This window comes from Pagrus pagrus (genome assembly GCF_965226575.1).
Source record: "Pagrus pagrus genome assembly, chromosome: 6".
Lineage (NCBI taxonomy): Eukaryota > Metazoa > Chordata > Actinopteri > Spariformes > Sparidae > Pagrus > Pagrus pagrus.
The window spans coordinates 34915049-34941674 of NC_140190.1; the positions used below are offsets into that span (position 1 = coordinate 34915049).

The 26626-nt window shown below is 41.5% G+C and overlaps 1 protein-coding gene across 1 annotated transcript; it reads left to right on the forward strand.

Annotated features, from left to right (window-relative positions):
* Positions 1 to 26584, forward strand: rad54l (RAD54 like). The gene is made up of 18 exons (XM_084355958.1): positions 1 to 367; positions 469 to 555; positions 3610 to 3720; positions 3809 to 3869; positions 3954 to 4089; positions 5100 to 5169; positions 5853 to 6141; positions 8795 to 8919; positions 9004 to 9154; positions 9238 to 9364; positions 9682 to 9756; positions 15038 to 15168; positions 15572 to 15682; positions 22155 to 22278; positions 22694 to 22772; positions 22844 to 23023; positions 23189 to 23352; positions 26258 to 26584. The coding sequence occupies exons 1-18, from the start codon at positions 365 to 367 to the stop codon at positions 26457 to 26459; spliced, it is 2226 nt and encodes a 741-aa protein (XP_084212084.1). The 5' UTR covers positions 1 to 364; the 3' UTR covers positions 26460 to 26584.
* Positions 26585 to 26626: the final 42 nt, after the last annotated feature.

Below are 26626 nucleotides of genomic sequence, written 5' to 3' on the forward strand. Positions count from 1 at the left end.
ACCTCTGCTCGTAGCTGAGCGGCCAACCTACACTCACACAGCGTTCTGTTCGACCTTTCCTGCTTGCCGTAGTGTTGTGCAAAATTTAGCGCGAACTTTAATACAAAGCGAACCTAAACCGAGAGGAACCTGCTGTTTCAATTAAAAGTACAGCCGTTGTCACTGTTCTGTCACCGAAGATGACGACAGTAAGTGTTGCTGACAGTACTATGTGTTAGTCAGCGGCCTACAGCTGTATTGTCATATGCTGTGGAGATGACGCGGGCAGAGCTGCAAACTGAGGGTTAGCTGTGAGGAGGCTAACATTACACATTAACATTACGGACAGCTCACTCACAACAGGCACGTCGAGGAAACAAGAACCATGGTAAGCAGGCCGAATTATTACTATGATGCTACAGGCTGCATTCAGGTGCATTCCATTTTACACCATCTAATGTCTATCTTCGTATAAAATCCTAATCCCAGAGACGTAGTCTGGCCCCCAGTCAGGTTGCCAAACGGAAGCAGGCTGGAGATTCATGTGAAGATGATGACGAGTGGACATGTAGAAGTGTGAGTACGAATATCAGGGCTGTCGAGTTTCACCAAAGGTTTGGACTGAGACTTTGGGGGAAGGGACCTTTGGCCACTGGCGAAAGGTTTGAAGCCAGATTTAGAGTAATATCTCATTTTAAATTAACAGTAGGATCGGACTGTTGTGATGTCATTGTTTGGTCTTAACCATCACTATTTGCTCAGTTTTTCACTCACCTCCATGCCAGCTACTCTCCCTGTCCTGTTGGCCTCTGCGTGCTCTCTGCCTCTATGTCTTTACTCTGAATATACCAGAGAACATGCAAGAAATATTAACAGTAAATTAGTGACTAGAAAGATGTTCATACACATAGTCTACATTAAGATACGACTGTTGTGATATCATTATTCAGTCTTTTTCTGTCATTTTTCAGGCAGCCCCTCTCAACCCACCTTAAAAAACATATTGTTCATAATGGACCAGCACAAGAAGAAATACAAATAATTATAAAATCTGATGAAGCAAGAAAGATTCAGACAAATTATCACTGGCCAGAATGAAAGCAGGACTTTGTGCTTCTTCCCTGACATCTCTGAAACAGATAAAAAAAAAAAAAAAGAAGAAGTGTAGTGTGTTTGACCCACACAGCCTCAAAAACTAGCTCCTGTCCTGTAAATCCCCGGAGCTCACAGTATCAATGAGCTCAAAAGGCAAACTAGTGATTTCTGTTTTTAAATCCAGTCTGACACTCTACACATAGACACTTTCTATAGAATTATCTTTCAATTCTTCTGTTGACACCGGTGGATCAGTTTGGTCCAACACTCACAAAAAATCTATTAAAGCTATTTACCACATCGTCCATATTATAATTTTCATTATCAATAAATTACTGAGGATAGCTTGTTGGTTTAGAAACATTTCTAATAATACTATTTAATATATACCATATTCCTCTAACATTATTTTATTATCATCTAATATTTTACTGTAGTAGTCCTTCCTACATCTCCTTGTAATATTAGTTAACTTATTCTTATATTTTTTAAATTTATTAGCTGCCTCTTATGAAATCTTTGTACAGTGTATTTTTCTTCTTGCAGGGGTTTTGTAATCCCCTGGTGATCCATGGATGATCTCTAGATTTATGTTTTCTGCAGGATTGTTTTATGGGACAGTTTGAATCATATAATGATATCAATATTCCTTAGAATGTTTCATGCCCTGTCAATATCCTTTTCCTTCTATAATATTTCCCAATTTTGTGCCAGTAAATCCTGTTTTAGGGCATTGTTCATTGGTTTCTGGTCCCGTGTGATCTTTTTTTTGTTTAATGTCACAGACTGTGAAAACTAGTAGATGGTCACTGATATTATTAATTAATAGTCTGCTCATTGTTTGGTTTTCTATATCATTAGTGAATATGTTATCTATTAAAGTGGCACAGTGGGCTGTTACTCTACTGGGTCTGGTAATTTTTGGAAATAGGCTCATACTGTACATTGTGTTGATGAATCCTTCATTCAGTTTTTGTTTATTTGGATTCAACAGATCAATATTGAAATCCCCACGAATGAAAAGTACTGTCTGACCTTTTTCTGAAAACATTTCCTCCATCCAGTCCCTGAAAGATTCAATACTAGACCCTGGTGCCCTGTATATACAAACAACTAATTATTAAATTTTTTGTTTTTCTCTATGCAGATTTCAGTTGTTATACTCTATACATTCTAACGCTATATAATTCCGGTGTTTGTCTACATTCAGAACCACTCCTCATCCACTCTTATTTTTTTATGTTTATATAACTGAATTCATATCTGTCCGATTAAAAGTTTCTGCCTTTACCAGGGTTGATCCAAGCTTCAGATATGGCAGTTATGTTGAACGTTTGTGTAAACTGACTTCAGTATTCCTTGATGTTGTTGACGTTTGCATACAGGCTTCTGCAGTTGAAGTGTATTATTGACAAGCTGTTAACTGTCCTTATGGTTTGATTATGCTGTTCCTCTGTGTAGTAGTAGTAGCAGATATTATCAGTTATGTTACAGAAGAAGTTATTGTCTGGATCGATATAATTTTCCATGGTCTGTAAACTGTGGTGACTTTTGAAGGACACATTTTATTAACCTAGAAAAATAACATAATTCATATCAGAATGAGATGGTTACCTACCGTTTGACCTTCTGCTTCAGTTGAAAGACATCATTATTCAGCTCACAATATTTTTTTAATGTTTGCAGCCTGTCGGCTTAAGTTTGTTTTCCTCCTGAGATGTGACGACATGACTGCCCCTGCTTTGCCTCTGATTGGTTGGTACTTGCTGCCTTTCATTGGGTTGGTTAGATTTAGGCATGAGGACTGATGATTGGTTAGGGTTAAAATCTGGGTAAGCCAATCAGGCAGAATAGGGCCCAAGTAGGAAATATATTAGAGGGGAAAAAAATAAAAAGGCGATTTATGATTCTCACCATGTGACATATGAGGATTAGCGTGTGACTTTGTGAAGATGCTCAATTGCGTGAGTCTCACGGTCAATGCGTGAGACTTGGCAGCTCTGAATATGAAACATTCAAAGCGGACACGTGGAGATTAGTGCAGATCAACCCTATTGTTGTGTGGTCTGTATGGAGACAAACTTAGTATATCTGCCAGTTAAATCTTTTCTTTTTTACTGTGTACACACTGTTTAACAGTAAACTAACATCAGCATCATCTGACTCACTCACCAGGGTTTACTTCTACAAAGATTGTTTTGATAACTGCTGTATTTATAATCCCCAGAATGTCTTATCGAAGCGGATATTTTAAACAATGAATTGCTGAATCTCTCATAACATGTTTGCCATGAGTTCCTACAGTTTGATCAAAGCTTTCACATAAAAGTGGAACATGATATGATATGTGTAGTTAATGGATAAATGAGGCACAAACAGGAGTATAGCTGGAGGGTGGTGCGAGATGTTTGTCTTCATAATAACAAGCTTGTCTTGTTTAGAAACTGAGGAAAACTGTTGGATTTAGTGAGTGAAACATTGCAATTAATGAGTTGAATGTGTGGGACCTGACAAGTGTGTACTGCTGTTTCACAGGAGAAAAGACAGAGAGGTGATGATGAGTTGAGAGGAATCCCTGTGTCTCCCTTCAGGAAGCCTCTGACACAGCTGAGCAATCGGCCTGCATGTATGGATGGTGACAAACATGTAAGCAGTGTTGAGTACTATGCATACATTGTGTATGTGAGTACAGTGATGGGTGACTGGGCTCACTGGTTTATCATCTTTTGTGCAGGAGGCATTTATTCGAAGTATCCTCTCCAAGCCGTTTAAGATCCCTCTTCCAAATTACACAGGTAATATTTGATTTGTCACCACAGCTTTTTTTTCATGTTTCGAATAGGTGAACAGTTACTGATCTCTTGATGAATGACCCACAGGCTCTCTGGGAATCAGGGCACTTGGTCTAAAGCGAGCAGGAGTCAGGAGAGCTCTTCACGATCCCTTCGGTGAAGATGCTTTGGTTCTTTATGAGCCTGCATCTTTAAGTGCTCATGACCTGATCAAAGCTGACAAGTAAGTTCAAAACACATACACATCGACTTAGCCTTTGACTTCATCTCCTGTGAAAAGGCCGTCTTGTTAGTTAAAGCTGCATGAGCCAAGTTTGTATGGTGGATACTCCAAACAGGAGCAGTCAATTACTGCTTTTTCACCAAAATTAGTCAACCTCCTAAAAATTGCCTATTGACCCTATTCCCAGTTCCCGCAGGCAAGGCAGCCCATCTGTGATTTTTATCTGAAGTGTTATGTTGTATGCCACTGATGTCACGTTTCACATCACGAATGTGCCGGAAACAGTTTTAACAGAAGAGAAAACAACTGTAGACCCAGCGTCTGTAAAATGGTGGATAAATTATTTGAGCATCACAACTCCCATGAAATGACTTGTTTCACTGTCATAATTTGAGCCATTCAGTCCAATAACATTTGGAAAGTCTAGAAGAGGCGTATGACTAAATTCTTTCATCCCCCTTCAAGTTAACTGGGCGCATAAATGGCAGTTAGCCAGCTCGGTCGGTAATCCAGGTATTTTCACAGGCAGGAAGTCAAGCTTTTTTGGCTTCAAATACTACTGAGCAGCTTTCATAGGAATGAATGGGGCTCCACCTCCAACGCTGTGTGCAGTAATAAAACGTCCTTGAATAGACACATCCCAAATTCCTCTTTATTTATGCGCCACCACCGGATGTTGATAATGTGTCATCACTTCGCGCGGCGGAATTTAGCGTGTTCACCCGAGTCTTGTTTAGATCTCAGCCGAGCTGAGATGATAAAAACCTGGTTCTACTGCAGAGTCAATTGACCCGGGTGTAAATACCGAGTTTACACATTCCCATTGCACACAAAAGCCTGATCTTAGCAGGCTTAAGTGGGATTTTTGACCAGTGGAAAATGGGTTTTAGTTTCAGTCTTCCCTTCCTGTGTGGAGTGAATGTAAAGGCATAAAGTAGACATAAACCATGCCGTGTGTTACATCAGTGTTTGGCAATCTGTTTGACAAGACCGGTGTTTGTCCCATCCAGAGAAAAACTCCCAGTCCATGTTGTCGTGGATCCAGTTTTAGGAAAAGTGCTCAGACCCCATCAGAGAGAGGTAAACCAAAAATTTTGTTTTTCAATAGTTTTAAACAGAAGATATATATAACCTTACATTGATGAAGTGTTTCTCTTCAGAAACTTACCACCAATTTTACACATTAAAGCGTTGTACATATTAAAGTAGTATAAAGCCTTGTGTGGCTCCAGAGGAAACTGCATGTAATATGTTAAATTACCTCCAGTGAGTTGCCCTGTGGGTAATGTAGGCTTAGGGTTTTTTAAAGCAGTCCACTGGTCCATCATTGCACTCCTATAATGCACATTACACTCTTTAAAACTCTATGAAAGATCGACTTTTATTCCATACATTCCTCTTCCTTTTCAAAAAATGGTGCTTAAATTACCCTAAATGCAATTCTGGGTGACATCACTAGAAGCAGGTTATTAGATAACATGCAGCTTTCCCTGGAGCCTCAAACATGTGCAATAGACCTGTAAACACACTTTAATGTGTAAAACAGATTAAGAAATGATTTTCCTTTTCTTACCTGTGTTTTTTTTTTTTTTTTTTTTTTTTTTTTTTTTTTTATCTTTCAATTACTTGTCACAGTCTTCCTCCCTGAGATGTGAAGAGGACCATTAGATGTAATTTAATCTCCAGAAAAAGTTTCAGAGAGCATAAATGATTTTTTTTTGTTTTTCTTTTAAATGAAAAATGGATGTGTTTATTTTGTTGAGGGGGTGAAGTTCCTGTGGGAGTGTGTGATGGGCAGACGCATCTCCGGATCATACGGCTGCATCATGGCTGATGAGATGGGCCTAGGGAAGACTCTGCAGTGCATTACCCTTATGTGGACCCTGCTACGCCAAAGCCCTGATGCTAAACCAGAGATAGACAAAGCCATTGTGGTTTCACCTTCCAGTCTGGTTCGCAACTGGTACAATGAAGTGGGAAAGTGGCTGGGAGGACGTGTCACACCAGTTGCCATCGATGGAGGTTCAAAGGATGCAATCAATAGACAGCTAGGTAGGTTATCTCTCCCCACTCTGTCATTATGAATATCTGCAGTCAATCTGCTCATGTGATAAAGGGTTACCTCAATATGTGCTAGAGTTAGCATCGGGGGGTCAGCTGGAAGGAGGAGGGCTCTCTTTACTTTATTCACACAACATTTGGTAAAAGGACTTTCAAAAGCACTCTTCCAGTCTACTGACAGCTCAAAGCGCTTTACAACACTTGTCACATCCGTTAACTGGATGACCCGCTCTACTTCCTGAGTATCAGCTGCTCCTGTCTTTCCTTCACACATTGGACCACCATCTTGTGGTTAAATCAAAACAAATCAACAAAACCAGTTCCAGTGATATTTCCAACATATTCTATCAAATGAAAATAATCCAAGTTAGGCTCAGTTTAAAGAAAACACCTCAAGTCTGTCTAGCTCTTCATTTAGTCCATGTGGTTACAGTAGAGGTGTCACAATGCTGCAAATCCAATTTGACCGTCCATTTTAAGGTCACGATTCGATTCAATCTTTGATTTCTCTGATTGTGAGACTGTCACGTCTGGATTAGTAAAGATTAGGGCTGGTGCGAGGGGACACGGAGGATGTAAGCAGTACTACTGCCATGCTCTAGCACTTGAAGCGGAATAATCCAAGGGCAGCTGGATTCACGTTTAATCCGGCGGTGCGGTAAAATGCTTGCAGGTTGGTGTGGGAGTGTCACTCAATGGTCCGTGTGTGTCTAGTTCCGAACCTCTGCTGATAAGGTTACCGGAAAGACGAAGCTGTTATGTTGTTATGCCACCGGCATGCTGGTTCTACTAATGACCGTTTGTCCTCATCCGCAGATAAAAAATAACAGTAGGATAACAACCAGGATGAGGCAGATCATTACTGCGTTTTAAACTGGGGAATACCAAAGTGAAACTTAAAGCTACACAGAGAAATGTCTGTTGTGTTCCCTCTGTAGCATTTATCCATGCTTAAAGTGTAACTCTCGCCAAAATGCAACCTAGGCTTTTTTTCTGAATGTACCCGAGTCAAACCTTCGTGTAAAAGCATAATTACGACGAAAAAGCCACTTTTAAGATTTACCGTAGTTTCGTTTTTGGGTCAAAATTATTTTCAGGCAACTTTATGGTAGCATCAAAATCGCTGTTTTTAAAACACTAAGAAGACTCGACACAACATGAAACTTTGCTCGTAGTATCACCAGGGTCTCTACACATGAACACAAGCGTTGAGAACATTGTTTGTGTACACAGAGTTTACTAAAAAGAAGGTTTTTGAACAACTCACCTTAGCAGCTGTTTGCTCCGCTCACCACCGTCCTGCCAATCGAGATACGTCGATCCCGGGTGCGGCGTAACACGAAGGAGAAAGCTCCATGTTATGCCGCACTAGGGGATCGATGCATCTCGACTGGCAGGACGGCTACTGCTACTGCTATCGTGAGTTGTTGTTGTTTCATGTTGTGTCGAGTCTTCTTAGTGTTTTAAAAATAGCGATTCTGATGCTACCATAAAGTTGCCCGTAGCATGCAATTAAAAATGATTTTGACCCGAAAACGAAACTACAGTAAATCTTAAAGGTGGCTTTTTCGTCGTAATTATGCTTTTACACGAAGGTTTGACTCGGGTACATTCAGAAAAAAAGCCTAGGTTGCATTTTGGCGAGAGTTGGACTTTAAGTCCAGTTTACTTTTTGTCCCCACCCAAACGTAATGTATATTAGGATTACACAGATTATCAGTTAAAACCTGGGTTATTTTTTGTTGTGGAATAACGCCCTGCAGTGCATACTTTGTCATATTTGTTTGTTGATGATTGAAGATGATTAAATAAATTATTGGAATATAAATGACAAGTTTTAAAATGTTATTTTGTGTAAATTCGCTGTTACAAAATAATAGATTAATTGAAAAATAATCGATAAAAAAATAATCATTAGGTGCAGTCCTAGTAAAGATCAACAGATCACTGCTTTTATGTCCTGACAGCTGTCAGATACATTTTAAACTCTTCTTTAAAAAGATTTTTTACAACAACAGCTTGACTTTATCCTGATACCTTTTTGCATTTTAGGGTTAGACAAGTTGAAATAATATTCACTAAATCTGTCCAAGTGAACCCTCTTCACAAACAAACAAATAAAGGATCTCTGAAAAGAACATCTAACACTGTCAGAGTTTCCTCTGTCAGCTGATTGTCTTTATCACACAGAAGAAGAGTCTGGAAGTGATGCTGCAGGCTAATGCTAAGATAGCTGCAGGATAACACTAAGCTAGCTGTGTCAGCTTTGAAGCTATGACATGTGTAAATAGGCATGGTTGGAGAGAAAAAAGAGAGGGAGATTACTGCTTTTGATTCCAATGATTGAAACTGAAAGCTCATTTCAATGGATTTTTGATTTAGAGTGGAAATTGTGACACACTGAGGTCATGTTGTCTTTAACTTATATAACATTTAGTTATTTACACTGCCTCTGTCTGATTTCATTTTTTTTTTTTTTTGGCAAGTTAGTAAAATCTGACGCATCTCATTATTATCCATTATCCAACAAGGCACTCAGGGATGATGTCTGCTGATGTATGACCAGGCAACTGCTGCTTCAACTAGATAAAATGCAGAGCTTCTTAACTGTCTGCTCAGTGTTTGGTTTGTTTTCTGTCTCTAGTGAACTTCATGTCTCAGCATGGTTTGAGAGTACCGACCCCAATCCTCATCATTTCATATGAGACGTTTCGACTGCATGCTGAGGTTCTGCACAAGGGCAAAGTTGGACTTGTCATTTGTGATGAGGTACTTCATCTCCTCCTTTATACTTCAGAGCTATCACTGACTCTGGACACCATGATGTCACATTAATAGGTGTGTGTGCTGTAGGGCCATCGACTGAAGAACTCCGACAACCAGACATATCAGGCCCTCAATGCCATGAGTGCCCAGAGGAGAGTGCTGATATCAGGCACTCCCATCCAAAACGACCTGCTGGAGTACTTCAGTCTGGTCCACTTTGTTAATGCCGGGATCCTTGGTAAGCAGCCCAAAAACATGGGACTTATTTCTGCTCTTTATATAGATCCTGTTATTTGTTTTGTTTTTTCACCTTAATGGCAGGCAATGCCCAGGAGTTTAAAAAGCGATTTGAGCTTCCAATCCTGAAGGGTCGAGATGCAGCTGCCAGTGATAAAGACAGACAGACTGGGGAGGAGAAACTCAAGGAGCTCATCAGTATTGTCAGCAGGTGAGGAGCTCAAAGCATTTTAAACATGTATATTTCCTTTTTTGAATGTTTTATTACTTTCTTATTGTTGTAAAGAACAGGTGAGGCTGTGCCAGTCACTGAGGCTGCACATTGTAATTAAAATTATAGCTACAGTTAATTCTCTTGTTTGAATTTTGACTCAAACATACCTTTACCATGTCATGTGATATTCTACATGAGTATACTCTGGGTACAAATGCTTGTATACTCTCCAACACTGGGTGTGAATATGTTTAATTTGTATTTAACTATATTATACATCCCTCTCTAATACTGTCCGTGTTGTGCCTCCACAGGTGTTTAATCAGGAGAACATCTGACATTTTGTCAAAATATCTCCCTGTGAAGATTGAACAGGTTGTGTGCTGCAGGTAGGTTCCTTCACTTGGTGTTTGCTGACCTAAATATTTACTGCTGTGGTCAAAAGTTTACATACACTTGTAAAGAACATGTATATCATGGCAGTCTTCAGTTCCAGTGATTTCTACAATTCTACTCTACTTTGTCACAAAAAACATTCATGAAGTTTGGTTCAATAATGAATTTATCATAGGTCCTCTGAAAATGTGACCAAATCTGCTGGATCAAATTATTCAAACAGTAACTTGAACAATCAATTTAGGTGATTATAGAAAGTTGGTGAATAACATTTTCTTTGTAGCATGACCTTTTAACTTCTTCTGAGTGATTCTGATTGATGACAGCTGGTGACTTTTCTGGGACCATTTTAATAGGGCTTGTTTGATACAGCCATTAGACTCAGCCAAAAACACTACAATGGGAAATTCTAAGGAGCCCCGCATTGTATTGATTTGAACAAGTCAGTAAAGTCACTTGGAACCATTTCATTTTTTATTTTTATTTTTTATAACTCATTCTTTATTTAATTTTAAGGAGAAAAAAACAGCAACAAAAAAAAAAAAAAAACACGAAAGAAAAACAGCAGTGTCAGAGGGATACATGACTTTTGTTGTGGTATTACAATGTTTTTAACTTCATTCAGAGTCTCCAGTGGCGCCTCTGCAGTGAGATTTATACGTTGTCCATTTGTCCCATTTAGTGTTGAATTCCGTTTGTTGGAGTCTCAGTATATATGTGAGTCTTTCCATATTGTATATCTCCTCGACTGTGTCCAACCAGTTCCTCAGAGTGGGAGAGCCTTCACTACACCATTTCCTCGTGATTGCCTTCTTGGTCACAGCCAGAAGTATCTTGACCAGATAGTTGTCCTCACACTGTACAATTTCCCTTGTCAGGTTACATAGATATAACACCTCAAATGACATTGGTAGTTTGTATCCCAGTATTTTCCCCAATTCAACCCATATATCATTCCAGTATTTTTTTTTACCTTAGTACATTCCCAAAAAATATATGTATGACCTGCTTTCTGCTCCCCACACTGTCTCCAGCTTGCTTGTTGTATGGATAAGAATTTGTTTTTAGTTTCAGGAGTAATAAAGAATCTGACTATATTTTTCCAGCAGAATTCTTTCCACATCCTGGAGCTTGTGGTGGTTCGTTGTTTATCACATATGTTATACCAGTCCTCCTCTGTTAGCGGTGTCCTACTCTCTTTTACCCATCTGTCTCGAATATACAATGTGGAGGTTCCTCTGTTCTTTTTTAGACCTTGATATAATAATGAAATCACTTTCTCAGTGTTATTTTTATATGCCTTACATAATGTCACAATCACTTTATTCAGGTCTTGGGGAAGATCCGGTTTGATTTCTTTCTCAAAAAAATCTTTAACTTGGAGATACCTAAACTTGTCGAAATCCTCCAAGCCATATTCCCTCTTGAGATTCTGAAAGTTTTTAATTTTGCCCCTGTCAATCATTGTACACAGTGCTGTTATACCAGTATTTGTCCACCTTTCAAAACTACTGTCAATTGTCCCTGGTTTAAATGTAGGATCATGGGCCACCCAAGTCAAGATTTTGATTTCCCTCTCTAAATTGTATTTCCTAACCACTGTAAACCGTACATCTAGAGTGAGTTTAGTCAGAATTTCTGTTGGTAGCGACTGAAACAGATATAGGATTCTCGGTAGTACGTTCATCTTTATGATTTCAATTCTGGAGCTGACATCCAATGTCAACACCGACCACCTTTCCATATCTTTTTGAATTTCCTGATTCAGTGCCCTGTAATTAGTTTCATATAATTTTGTCAAATTTCCTACTAGGGTCACACCTAAGTATTTTGTAGTTTTTGCTTTCCATTTGAATTTGAATGTTTGTTGGATGGCCTGGGATGGGGTGTAATTTATGGATAAAACCTGTGTTTTTGCCACATTGAGTTTATAACCTGACAAGTAATAAAAAGACTCCAACCTTTCCATAAGTTTAGGGAGGCATGAATCCGGATGTTTTAAACTAATCAGAACGTCATCTGCAAAAAGCCAGATTTTATGCTCTGTGCCCTTCACATCTACCCCTGTTATGTTCTCATCTTGCCTTATTGCTTGAGCTAGAGGCTCAATATAAATTGCAAAGAGAGTCGGTGATAGGCAGCAACCCTGTCTAGTAGATTTTTCCAACTTAAAGATGAGATTACCATTGACTTTTATTCTGGCTATCGGGGCTTGGTAGAGTGTTTTGATTACTTTTACTGAGTTTGTATTAAAGCCAAATTTTTCTAAACACAGATATAGATATTTCCAATTAACGCTGTCGAAGGCTTTTTCTGCGTCCAGGCTGAGCAGAACTACACTTTCTCCCTTTTTTTGCGCTTCTTCGATTATATGTAGAGTCCTCCTTATATTGTCTTGCGTTTGACGCCCCTTGATAAAGCCACACTGGTCTTCATTAATTAGATCTGCCATAAAGGACTCAAATCTCTTAGCCAGAATAGAAGTATATATGTTGTAGTCACAGTTCAGTATCGATATTGGCCTATAATTTTCACATAATTCTTTATCCTTCCCCTCTTTTGGGAGTACTGTAATTATGGCTTCACTCCAGGAGGGTGGGATCTTTCCGTTTCTTAGGGTGTCATTAAGTGATGCCAATAACATCGGGCCCAGCTCTTTTTTAAATATTTTATACCACTCGGCTGGGAAGCCATCGCTTCCTGGAGTTTTAGTGATTTTAACCTATTAATGGCTTCTTCCAGTTCCTTCGCTGTGATACATGAATTTATACATCTGTTTTGTTCTTCTCCTATTGATGGGAGATCTAATTGGTTTAAAAAGTTTCTTATTGTCCCCTCGTCTGCCGAGTCCGGTTGTGTATATAACTTTTTACAGTAATTTTCAAACACCTTATCTATTTTTCAAGGTTCAATCTCTAGTGTGTTGGTCATGGGTTCTCTAATTTTATGGATTGTTGTCCCTAGTTGTTGCTTTCTTAATCTCCTAGCTAGTTGTTTTGTAGCTTTGGAGCCAGATTCGTAGTAAGTTTGTTTCAGGTACCTAACTTTCTTTTCTACTTCGTCCCCTAGTATCTCATCAACTTTTGTTTTCACTTCCTGAATTTGTTTAATTAAGCTCGGATCTTTTGAGTTTTTATGCCGCTGTTCCAAATTTTTAAGTTCTTTGATCTTTTCCTGGTATAGTTTTAGTCTAGCTTTCTTGTGATATGTTGATCGTGATATGAGTTTTCCCCGCATAACTGCTTTCATTGCATCCCACAGAATAATGGGATCCACTTCCTCGTTGTCATTTTCTTCCCTGTATGTATTTATTTCTGTTTTCATCTCCTCTACAAATCCCGCGTTATTTAGTACACTAACATTCATTCTCCATACTGTATTCCTTTTCCTGCTATTCATATTCAATGTCAAGTGGAGGATACAATGATCAGATAGATCTGCCACTCCTATCTTGCATTCTTCTACTCTGAATCTATCAACTGTATTCATAAAAAAGTAATCAATCCTCGTATATACAGAGTGCGGAGCAGAGTAATATGTAAAGTCTTTTTCGAGCGGATGGAGTTCCCTCCAGACATCTGTTATTCCTAATTCTCTTAGGGCTGTGTTTATATATCGGGAAACATGTATTTTACTGCTTTTCTTTGTGCTGGTTGTATCTAGATTTTGATCAAGCGTAGAGTTGAGATCCTCCCCCCAGTATCAAAATTCCTTCGGTTTCTTGAAGAATGACCTCAAATAAATTCTTGAAAAATGCTTTTATATATCGCATATATATTGATGAGTGTGAATAGTTGATTTTCAATTTTCCCCTTCACCAGAATATATCTCCCTTCTTTATCTGTTATTTCCCTTAGGGTCTCAAATTTCGTTTTATTTGAAATCAAAATCGCTACCCCCACTTGGAACCATTTCATAGCAGTTACAGGTCCCAAGATCAACTGTACAAACAACTGTTTATAAGTATAAAGTGCATGGCACAGCTGTGTCACTGCCACGATCAGGAAGAAAACACACACTGTCACCTGTTGCTGAGAGAAAACTGGTCAGGATGGTCAAGAGTCAACCAAAAACCACCAAAAAGCAAGTCTGCAATCAGTTAGAAGCTGCTGGAAGACAGGTGTCAGTGTCCACAGTCAAATGTGTTTTACGTCAACATGAGCTGAGAGGCTGCCATTTTAGAAGGAAGCCCTTGATCCAGACACAGCACCTTAAAGCTCGACTGAAGTTTGCTGCTGATCACATGGACAAAGAAAAAACCTTCTGGAGGAAAACTCTGTGGTCACATAAAACTAAAATTGAGCTGTTTGACCACAAGGAGCATCAATATGTTTGGAGGAGAGAAAGAAGGTGGGGCCTTTAACCCCAAGAACACCAAACCTACTGTCAAGCATGGTGCTGGTACTATTATGCTGTGGGGCTGTTCTGCTGCCAGTGGATCTGCTGCTCTAAAGAAAGTAAATGGAATAATTCTTCAGGAAAACCTAAACTCATCAGCAGAAGATTGGCTCTTGGGTGCGGTTGGGTGTTCCAACAGGACAGTGATACCAAACACACATCAGAAGTGGTAAAGGAATGTCTAAATCAGGCTAGAATAGAGGTTTTGGAATGGCCTTCCCAAAGTCCTGAATTGAACCCCATCGAGAACATGTGGACTGTGCTGAAGAAACAAGTCTGGGCCAGAAGCCACCAAATTTAGTTAAACTTCAATAATTCTGTCAAGAGGACTGGTTAAAAATTCAGCCAGAGGACAACCAGAAGCTTGTGGATGGCTATCAAAAGCACCTAACTGAGGTGAAAATGGCCAAGAGACATTTAACCAAATATTAGAATTACTGTATGTTTATTTTTGACCGAGCAGATTTGGTCACATTCTCAGAAGACCTATAATAAATTCATTATTGAAGTGTATGTTAACTTTTCACCACGACTGTAAGTGATGTTGGTCTGTTGTAATTGTTAATTGTTGGCATGAATACAGATTTTAAGGTTGGATACTTTCTTCATTTCCTTACTTTGTTTAGAAACATGTTTTTCGACCATAAAGCTTTAGTTTATTTATATTGTCAGCCAAATATACTCTATTTACGAGTTTAGAAGACAGACATGCATACATTGATCTTGATTTCAATCAGGAAATAAGGCCACAGACACATCGTCAGAGCATCACCCCTGCCCTCAAGCTAATACTGTACCTTGTAGTATTTTCTTATAATGATGAACCATATGTGAGGAAAGATGTTTGATTAAAACATACTGAATGTTTCCCCGCAGACTGACTCCACTGCAGACAGAGCTCTATCAGCACTTCCTGAGGCAGGCCAAACCCATTGAGACACTACAAGAGGGCAGAATAAGTGTCTCCTCCCTGTCTTCCATCACATCACTCAAGAAGCTGTGCAATCGTAAGTGCTTACACCAAATGGAACACACTCTTACACATTATAGTGTTCAAGAGAAAGACTGTCTTCTTGAAGCAGGTCTAACTAGTTGTCTTTTATGGTATTGGCCTTACATACAGTAGTATCTGATGTAGAATCATGTGCTACGTGGTAGAAATGCTAACTACTGTTGCACGTCTGTCCGTCCTGGGAGAGGGATCCCTCCTCTGTGGCTCTTCCTGAGGTTTCTTCCGCATTTTTTTCCCCTGTTAAAAGGGCTTTTTTTGGGGCAAGTTTTTCCTCACTCGAATCGAGGGTCGAAGGACAGAGGGTGTCGTCTCTGTACAGATTGTAAAGCCCTCTGAGGCAAACTGTGATTTGTGAATTTGGGCTATACAAATAAAATTTGATTTGATTTGTGTCCCAGACCCAGTTCTCATCTATGAGAAGTGTGTGGAGGGTGAGGAGGGCTTTGAGGGGGCGCTGGATCTGTTTCCGTCTGGCTACTGCACTAAAGCTGTGGAGCCTCAGCTCTCTGGTAAGAACAAGTCCAGCACAGCCCAGCACAGCTCTTATGGGGCTGCCCAGGTAAACGTACTGCTCACTCAGTAGCCCTTTTCTCACAGAGACTCTGCATTATCTCTGCATTGGAGGTTCGCCAATTCTCCACCTTTGTTTGTTCACACAGAACCAAGCAGCTCCGGCGTAAAGCTGCACCAGTGTGTAATTCGCACTGCACTCCGGCGCTGCAGATCCAAAAGAGGCGTGACTGTACACGTCATGACGTTGACGTGTTTTTTTTCCAATGTGTTTCTCCCTGTGTCCTCCTGTTAATCTAAACATGTTTCTGCTGACTGTTTATAATCATATGGATGCTGTTATAATGTATTGTGATTGAGATCCTGACCCACCATGCATCCTGGAAAGTGACAAAGTTACGTTTTTCGCTCTAAATTACATAATTACATAATCGCCATCAGTAAACAGGACGCTGTCTGACTCTTTCACTTGTGGGGAGTGACTCCTGTTTTCTGGGGGAAAGTTCACTGAAGTCTCTGTCGGGAGGGCTGACCGTCACGGTTAATTTTTTTCAAGACAATAACTACAATAACACGATAGTGGATGGAGACAAACACATGGTGAGTTCACAAGAAATGTGACGAAGAGTCGGTAGGACGGACAGGATGACAGTCAGGATGACAGACACTTTTCCACGTATAACTGCCAAAAGTTGCCAAAACCACTACATCTACATTTACATTTAGGGCATTTAGCAGACGCTTTTGTCCAAAGTGACTTACAATAAGTACATCTGTCACAAGAAAGAAACCACAACATATCACCGTTGATAAAGTAGAAAGAATAGAAACAATTTTCAAGCCCTCATCTGAGCAGAGTAGCTGCTATTTATCAAGGATACCTTAAGTACATAAGTGGTATGATTTAAGTTCTAAAGGTAAGTACATACAAGTGCATATCATTTTTTATATTTTTTTGGGGGAGGGAGTCATGCTATGCGGGGTCGAGGTTAAGTCTGAACAAGTGAGTCTTGAGTCTTTTGCGGAAGATGGCGAGTGACTCTGCTGTCCTGACACTGGTCGGGAGTTCGTTCCACCACTAGGGCGCCAGAGCAGAGAAGAGTCGGGACTTCGCTGGGCGGGCTTTGTTTGCTCTTAGCGATGGCGGTACCAGCTGGCCAGCCTGTAGAGCGCAAAGTGCTCACACTGGGCTGTGTGGTCTGACCAGTGTTTGGAGGTAGATGGGTGCAGTTCTGTTGACGGCCTTCAAGGCACCATGGTCTTGAATCTGATGCGGGCCGCAACAGGAAGCCAGTGGAGGTCACGAAGGAGGGGGGTTAGATGGGAGAATTTGGGTAGATTGAAAACGAGGCGCGCTGCAGCGTTCTGGCTACATTGCAACAGTTTAGTCGCAGAGGCTGGGAGTCCAGCCAAGAGCGGGTTGCAGTAGTCAAGGCGGGAGATGACCAGCGTTTGGACCAGGAGTTGCGTCGTGTCCTTTGTGAGGAAAGACCGGATCCTGCGGATGTTGTAGAGTGCAAATCTGCAGGATCGGGCCAACGCAGTGATGATGGGGGTGCAGGATAGTCCATCATCGAAGATTACGCCCAGGTTCCTCGCAGTCGATGAAGGCGATACTGTGACGTCCTCGACAGTGACTGACGGGTCCATGTGAGGGCAGTCTTTCCCAGGATGAAGAGGAGTTCAGTTTTACTAAGGTTGAGCTTGAGATGATGTGGAGGTGTCTTCCAGACATTCCGAGATGCGCGTGGCAACAAGGGTATTGGAGGATGGGGGAAAGGAGAGGAACAGTTGGGTGTCATAAGCATAACAGTGGTAAGAGAATCCATGTGATGTGATTGCAGAGCCTAGTGATGTAGTGTATATTGAAAACAGAAGCAGTCCTAGTACTGAGCCTTGAGGGACTCCAGAAAGCAGGGGTTGGACAAGGAGCCATTCCACATGACCTGAAAGGTGCGATTTGTCAGGTATGATGCGAACCAGGTTAGAGCAGAGTCAGCGATGCCAAGTTCGGCCAGAGTGGAGAGGAGGATTTGGTGGTTGACTGTGTCAAACGCAGAGGATAAGTCGAGGAAAATGAGGACTGATGAGTGGGACGAGGCTCTGGCCGCACGGAGCGACTCAGTCACAATGAAGAGGGCCGTCTCAGTGGAGTGAAGCCTGACTGATTAGGGTCAAGGAGGCCGTTATGCGAAAGGTAGGACAGTTGGTTGTAGACGGCACGTTCCAGGGTTTTAGAGAGGAATGAAAGAAGAGATACAGGTCTGTAGTTGCGGATGTCAGCCGAGTCTAGGGTAGGTTTCTTTAGGAGTGGCTTTACTGTAGCTGTCTTGAAAGGAGCTGGAATACGGCCTGAACTGAGGGAGGAGTTGATTAGGGTGGTGAGGAAAGGCAAGATGTCGTGTAAGATGTCTTGGAGAAGAGAGGAGGGAATCGGGTTGAGGAAACAGGTGGTGGCACGGTTAGACGTCACTAGCATGTGAACATCTTCAGAGGAGAGAGGGCTGAAGCAGGTAAGGCTGTCATTGGTGAGGGTTGGGGGAGGTGCTTTCTGGGAGTTGAGGAGCTGATGTCGTTTACTTTCTTGATAAAGTAAGTTGCAAAGTCATCAGCAGTGAGGGAAGAGGGAGGGGGAGGGGTGAGGAGGGAAGAGAACATGGAGAATAGTTTCCTGGGGTTGGAGGCAGAGGAGTTGATCTTTGCCAGGTAGAAGGCAGATTTGGCTGCTGAAATAGTTGATGTGAAGTCAGAGAGGAGGTGGTGATAGTGAGCAAGGTCATCAGGATAATGTGATTTTTTTCCATTTTCTCTCTGCTGCTCGTATCACCGATCTGTTGGTTCGCAGCAATTCAGACAGCCAGGGAGGAGGGGGAGGGGACAGAAACTGTTTAAAGAGGAGGAGAGGGAGGACAACAGAGTGCAGGAGGCTTCCTCAGTGGACATTAGCGAGAATTGTTCCGTGGATGGTAGTGAGGAAAGAACAGTTGAGGAGAGAGTGGAGGGAGAGAGGAATTTTAGGTTGCGACAGGTGGTGACAGTGTGAGTTGTAGGGGCGAGGAAAGCGGTGGACTTAAAGGGGAGAGAGAAAGCGACAAAGTGGTGGTCGGACACAGTGAGTGGGTTAACAGAGGGTGCCGAGGTACTACAGGACCTCGTAAAGACAAGGTCAAGTTGGTTCCTGGTCCGGTGGGTGGGTGGAGAGGGGGAGAGTGTGAGGTCAAATGTGGAGAAGAAGCTGATGGATTCAGATGAGCGCAGCTTCTCTGGGGGGATGTTGAAGTCACCCAGGACGACGAGTGGTGTGCCATCGTCAGGGGAGCAGTTTAGGAGGGCGTCCATCTCATCAAAGAAGTCACGGAGAGGACCGGGAGGACCATAGATCACCACAATGTTGAGCTTGAAAGGAAGGGGTTGACAGAGACGGCATGGAATTCAAATGCAGATCTGGCTAGGTGGTCGAGGGTAAGGACCTGGTAGGACCACGTGGGTGAGATGACGAGTCCAGTTCCTCCTCCTCGACCGGTTTGTCTCGGGGAGTGTGAGAATGAGTAGGCAGTTGAGAGGGCCGCTGGAGTGGCAGTGTTTTCTGGAATGATCCAGGTCTCCTTAAAGGATAACTACCGTTTTTTACAACCTGGAAACGAAATTAGATCCAGTGTAGCGCCGGTATATCCATATAATGCGAGTGACGGGGCACTGAAACACAGCCTCTATATAACGCATTATCTGCCACGAAACTAGTTCATTTCACCAATATTTTGTCATGATACGCTAGTACTATTCCCCTCTGAGTCCGGGCTTGTCTGTTATCAACATCCAGGGTCAAACTAGCAGTAGCAGCTACAGGTAAACAAGCCAGCTGTCGCGGGTGCGCGCGCAGCTCAGAGATGACATCTTCCAGGTCAGAGGTAGTAGGTCAACCTACAGACCCCGGATGTTGATAACAGACAAGCCCGGACTCAGAGGGGAATAGCACTAGCGTATCGTAACAAAATATTGGTGAAATGAACTAGTTTTGTGGCAGATAATGCTCATAGAGGCTGCGCTTCGGTGCCCGGATCACTCGCATTATATGGATATACACGGCGCTCCACTGGATCTAATTTCGTCCGAACGACGCCAAATGACACCAAAGTTATCTGGGTGAGTAAATGATCGTATTTTATGCTAGAAATAAGGTCCAGGCTGTAAAAAACGGTAGTTATCCTTTAAGGGCCAGGAAGTGGAGAGTCTGCAGGGAGGCATAGGCTGAAATGGTGTCCACCTTCTTGACTGCAGACTGGCAATTCCATAGTCTCCCTAGTACTTCAAGTTCAGTACAGGTGAAGAATGTTGGGTAACAGAGATTGGCTGGGTTACATCCTCGAGCAGTGGGTCTCCGGTGAAATCTTCTCCGGTTAGATGTCCTGACTGGGATAGGCAGGGACTCATGGCTGCGATCTGTGGTGGACAGTGGGTTGCTTGGACTTCCTCGATAGACTCCCGCGGAGAGACTCCCTAAGTCCTTGTTCGGCTGTCCTGACGCTGTAGTGACTAGCCCATATGTGCTAGATTTACCTCATGCAAGCTTAGCTCTGCCCTGCAATCAAGCCTTTTCACCACACCTGACTTGGAAGAAACCCACTGATAGCTACTCAGCTTCAAACAGTTTCATAACAATTCACACAAAAAGTATCTAGACAAAATTAAATATTACAACTAACTTTCCTCACAGAATGCCTAAACACTGATTCTACGATTTCTTCTTACTCACCAGCTACCAGTAACACTACCAGTTAACACATTACTGTTGTTTGGTCCTGTAATGTTGCTTTGTGGGCCATTTCTCTATTATTTAATGAGTGAAGGATCTGTTTAGTTGTCAGACTGTCAAATCGACGTGCCCCCGCTCTGCTTGTCCTGCTCATCTCCAGCTTATCGATTCACACAGATGCCGGCTCGCCTCTGCTGCGCCTCTGATACTACCCCCCTCGCCGCATCTGAAACTTTCACACAGAGGACGATGCGGAGAATTGCCGCAGGATCCCTGCACTTAAAGGGCAGTGTGAATGGGGCTAGTGTTTACAACAAAAAAAGTACAATAGAGGTACAATAACCAGGAGGTAACCTGTGGCTTTGATCAATGATACTGCTTGTATCATCATTACATAGAGGGGATCAGTCATTGTTTGTGACTCATCTACAGCCTGTCAAAGGTTTAAAAATAAACAGCTCAACTTAAAGGATTTATCAATATTATACCATTGTTACACTGAAATTAGCATGTATACGTGTTTTTTTAAAACACTAGTAAACCTGCTAATAATCAGAAATTCACTCACACTGCCAGTGGACGAGTATGGCTTTGTGTTTCTTTTTTTTGTGTGTCCTGTTTGTCATCACGGACGCACTGGAAAAATGGAACAGTAGAAAGCAGCAGATCATATACCTCATCAGAATACATCCAGAGGACGTTAAACCTGTTTTAAAAAGTTTTGATCAATAATAATCTCATTAGACACATCGTTTTTTGTTGCACATGCTCAGTACCAATCAGGAAGCTGACAGGCTCAGACCACACAGAAGCCACAATTTGCTACTACTTTTTTTTATATCTTTAACTTCAGTCTCTCTTTCAAACTTGACACCAACTGAATGATCTCCGGGCACTGCTTGACAGAGACGGATGGAAAGATATTAACAAGCGAGCAGCATTAGTGGGTTTTTAAAGCAGTCCACTGGTCCATCATTGCACTCCTATAACACTGTTCTCACTGCACTCATTATGGACAGTTTTTAAAAAAAAAAGGAATCTGAAAGATCACCTTTTATTCCACACATTCTTTTTCTTTTTCAAAACATGGAGCCTAAATTACCCTAAATGCAACTCTGCCACTGAGTGACATCACTAGAGGCAGGTTATTAGATTACACACAGCTTTCCCTGGAGCCACAAAAGGCTTTAAACTACTTTGTACACATATTCAGTGGTACTCCCCAGGACCTGTAAAACACACTGTAAATGTGAAAACTGGTGGGGTTGCCGTTTAACCGCAACCTGCTGTAGTGTTTGTTGTATCACAGCACACAGGCTCTTCCTTCTCTTTCTCTCTCCAAATACATGCACATACAGCATGTCTCATAGTATATGAGAGGCAAAGTGTCCCCTTCAGCAAGTTTGCTCACTGGCTAAATGTCTCCTAGGATCAATATAAGAACAGATCACATGACTGCATGAATGTGAAGGTGTGGCTCATGGTGAAAAATGCAGACAGGACTCTGCTATGTGCTGCAGCTCTGTGGAGATGATAAGTGGCTTTTCAGTTGGTTTGTTTCAATGTCGGCACTCTCATCTGTCTCCTCGGCAGCAGCAGCAAACTGCCTAGTGTGTAACTGAGCAACTTACAGCTTGTTTCTGCTGTAGTTCTTCCAGGTTTGATGATTGTGTGTCATCTCTCTGTTTCTCAGTAAGAAGTCATTTGATTTGTTCCAGGTAAAATGCTTGTTCTCGACTACATCCTGGCAATGACGAGAAGTACAACTAGTGACAAGGTGGTGCTTGTCTCCAACTACACTCAAACGCTGGACCTCTTTGAAAAGCTGTGCAGATCTAGAAGGTACCTGTTAAGAGACATTCTTTTATTTAGTTTACTCAGTTGTTGTGATATGAGATGTGGTTGTACTGCTGTTTATTGAGGTGCAGTACTTTTTTTTCACCACAGTGAGTCTTAAGTCTACAGGCCAGAAGCTCATGCTGTGTCATCACATTTTGTTTAGGTCACGCCCAGGCTTGTTTTTTTTGTATGTGGAGTTCGGAGTTCATTCCTCCATGACCGATGAAAATGTGTGGTCGTGTTTAGTCTCAAATAAATTTGCCAAAAAGGCTAAAGAGTATTATTGCCTCCGTCGGGTTATTCCTCGAGTTCAGCGCTAGTGAAGCCACGAAGCTCAACAGTACCACCATTTGATTATGCCATATCATATGAGTTTTGATTGAAAGTGAGCAACAACCCTCCTCCTGATGTTTTACAGATACCTCTATGTTCGACTGGACGGCACAATGTCCATCAAGAAAAGGGCCAAGATTGTGGAAAGATTCAACAGTCCATCTGTAAGTAGGAAATGGTTTGAAACCACACTGTGAGCTTTGTAAAGCATCTAAATCCATCTGTTCTCTCCCAGAACCCAGAGTTTATCTTCATGCTGAGCAGTAAAGCTGGTGGATGTGGCCTGAACCTGATTGGTGCTAATCGCTTGGTTATGTTTGATCCTGACTGGAACCCAGCCAATGACGAGCAGGCAATGGCCCGGGTGTGGAGAGATGGCCAGAAGAAGACATGCTACATCTACAGGCTGCTTTCTGTCAGTTCAACACAGCTCATCAGATGTGGACATAATATTAGAGCCATCAGACTTCTTGTCTGTTGCAGAAATAATTTTTTTCTTACTGATACAATCATTGACCAAAGCTTGGAACTTTGTAATGGATGTGTCAGACTTGTGACCTGTGTGTTTGTGTGCTAGCAGACGGGGACAATCGAGGAGAAGATCCTGCAGAGGCAGGCCCATAAGAAAGCCCTGAGCAGCTGTGTGGTGGATGAGGAGCAGGACGTGGAGCGTCACTTCTCTCTGGGCGAACTCCGAGAACTCTTCACTCTCAACAAAGAAACCACCAGCGACACACATGACAAGTAATCACCAAAGCTGTCTCATAAAACTCATTCATGTATAATTATTTAAATCTAATTCTAGTTTTAATGAGGGTTATACATTTTAAAGAAGTCCTTTTAAAATCACACATTTATTGCTGTACTCAGTTTGATATTAGCAAAATAAACCCTATAGTCCTACACAGTGTTTCCCACAGGTTGAGAATTTACTTGTGGTGGTAACTACTAGGCATGGGCCGGTATGAGATTCTGACGGTATGATAACCTTAGGCAAAAATATCACTGTTTCACGGTATTATGATTACAACTCTAAAATGTGTATTTTGAATGTCTGTATTTAAAAACAAAAAAAGGAAAAAACATGTACACATGTGCTTCTCTTCTTCATCTTATGTTAGAGAAACTAGCTGGTGTTATCCATCTTAGCAATAAAGATTGATGAAAAAAAAAAAGTTATGGATAACTTTTTTTTTTTTACTGAGGCAGATATGGTAACTACCATGCTAAGATGGATCTGTCTCAGCATGCTAGTTAGCATATCTGCCTCAGTAAAAAAAAAAAAAAGTTACTATCAGAGATATAGAAAAGATAAGATATGGTAACTACCATCTGCCTCAGTAACAAGCTCATTTCACTAATGTCAGACGCTAATACGCTCGTTCATTTCAAGACAACATTAAGTTTACCTTGAATTTAGCATACAGCGACAGGTGGTGCTCCCGTAGATGCGCTATCATCTTCGATGTATTGCCTCCTCGGGCTGCCACTGTCCGCAAGCACGTTTTGCACGGGCGACCTTCTTCCTCTGAGCCGTGGCCGACTGGCATTTTGCGGTAGCCAAAGTATTCCCAAATAGCCGACTTGGTCCTTTTAGACGGGGGAAAAGTTCAGGGGGCTCGCCTCCTTCTGCCATCATGCTGTTTGTCACTCACAGCAACCGCAGGTGCTCGGGGGGAGGGCACTTTACGCTGCAGCTGCACGCGGCGTGAGGACCTCTACTTTCTCTCTGACGAGACGTCACATTAAAAAAAAACAACAAAAAAAAACGCTGATACTGCAGGAACGGTATGACGGAAAATTTTAGTAAGAGTAAATAACTGTATGTAACAATAGAGAGGTCCTCTGATATGACTACTGTCACTGAGGAATGAGTTGTTTTCTCAGCTGCTATCTGACAGCAGGACGTCAGCTCTGCAGTGTCAAACTTTTCAAGTCATTTTCTTTTAAAAATGTGAGATAATATATTTATATGTGGCGGACCCCGCCACCTTTCTAGCTTCAAACAGTGACCTGGGACCTTATTTTCCTCTAAGAACAGCTTGTTTATTCACTTATGGAAAAGATGCATATATCTGAGTTTGGATTATAACCTCCTTGATGTTGTGAATATTAAAATTCTGAGTTTGAATTTCTTCTCCAAAACTACAGAGTGCCCCTTTAAGTCCTGTGAAGGAGATTATTGAATTCCACTGTGGACATTAAATGGTTATTAAGAGAGTATGATGATGAGGCGAGTGTTTTATTATTGGATGACGTCTCTCACATGATATTACATCTGCACCCTGGCATATCGCCTGCTGATGGCTCCAGTATAACAAGTGTGTGCTGGTGTTGCGCCTGAAACATTCCCATATGAGTACTGATTGCCATTATTTATACACCTGGCCCCAGTGGTTTTCATTGTATCTTTCATTGCTTCCTGTATCTGCTCTGGACGCTTTTCTGCTTGCTCTGGTTTCTGTTTGCATTATTCCCACAGTTATTCTTTTTTCTTCACTGAGAGATTACAAGCAGCGACTCCTAGATATTTAGAAACCACTGGGACTATAATTAATTGTAGATAAAGCAGGCTGCTGCCTTATTTCAACATTTTTCCTTCAGTACTTTCTGAACGTTGCCTCTGAATTGGCTCAAGCCTGCTAGCGGCTAAAGCTAACTAGTATCAAAAGGCCTCCCTTTACCGTGGACAATTTTCAGAATATCATTTTCAGTGAAATCACTGAAAAGCTGTTTTCAACAGCTGAACAATTATCTAATAATAATAATGTCTTCCAGTCGGGATTTCGACCACAGCAGTGAGATTGCTCTAGTCAAGGTCCTCAATGACATTCATTTTAACAGTGTCAAAATCTCAGTCTTAGTATTACTGGATTTCAGTGCTGCGTTTGACACGGTCGACCACAATATACTACTGGACCAACCGGGAAACTAGCTGGGACTCTCTGGTACAGCACTAAATTGGTAAAATCCTATCTAAATGATAGAGACTACTTCGTGTCAATAGGTATTTACACATCTGAGCAGATGAAAATGACAAGCGGAGTACCCCAGGGCTCCATTCTGGGGCCTCTGCTATTCAACATTTACATGCTTCCTCTTGCTCAGATAATGGAAAACAACCAAATACGTTACTATACTTATGCAGAGGACACACAAATGACCATAACCATATCACCAGGGGACTATAATCCCATGTATAGTCCTATAATATAGTTTACTTCAGTTAAACAAAGATGAGACAAGATATATGAGATAAGATTAGACGACTCTCACCTCTTTTAAATCAAGTCTGAAGATCTTTGCCACTGCTTTTCACTGAAGCAATTTCAAGGCTTTGAACTGCACTGTGACTTTTATTCATTAGTCTTGTCTCTTTAAAGCCTATTCTATTTTTGCTTACTTTCCTATTTCTTAACTTGTTTTGTTTTGTTTCTTGATGTCGTCCTACTTGTTTTTAATGTATTTTAAAAATGCAATTTTTAATGTCTGTTAATGTAATTTTTTGCCCCTGTAAAGCACTTTGAGTTGCCTTGTGTCTGAATTGTGCTATACAAATAAATGTGCCTTGCCTTGCCTTACATAATAATGTGTATACTTAACGTATGTATTGATCAGGCTCTCCTCCTCCCTCCTGTGCTATTATCAGGTTTCGCTGTCGCCGCTGTGTGAATGGCAGGGAGGTCCGGCCTCCTGCAGACGACTCTGACTGTACCAGTGACCTTTCCCAGTGGAACCACTGCTTTGACAAGAAGGGCCTGAGGGACCAGGTGTTGAAAGCCTCCTGGGACGCTGCTGTCTCTTTTGTCTTTCACCAACGCTCCCATGAGGACCAGAAGGGTGTAGTGTAACAGCAGGGAGGCACCAGACTCTCTCTCGCCACATGTTATGTATATATACTGATATTTATTGGTGTTTGAGATTTCTGTTGATTTTTTTTATATATAGAAAAAATAAAGGAGAACAATTGATTGGTGATCTATCCATCATGATTGCAATGATGTCTTTACATGAATAA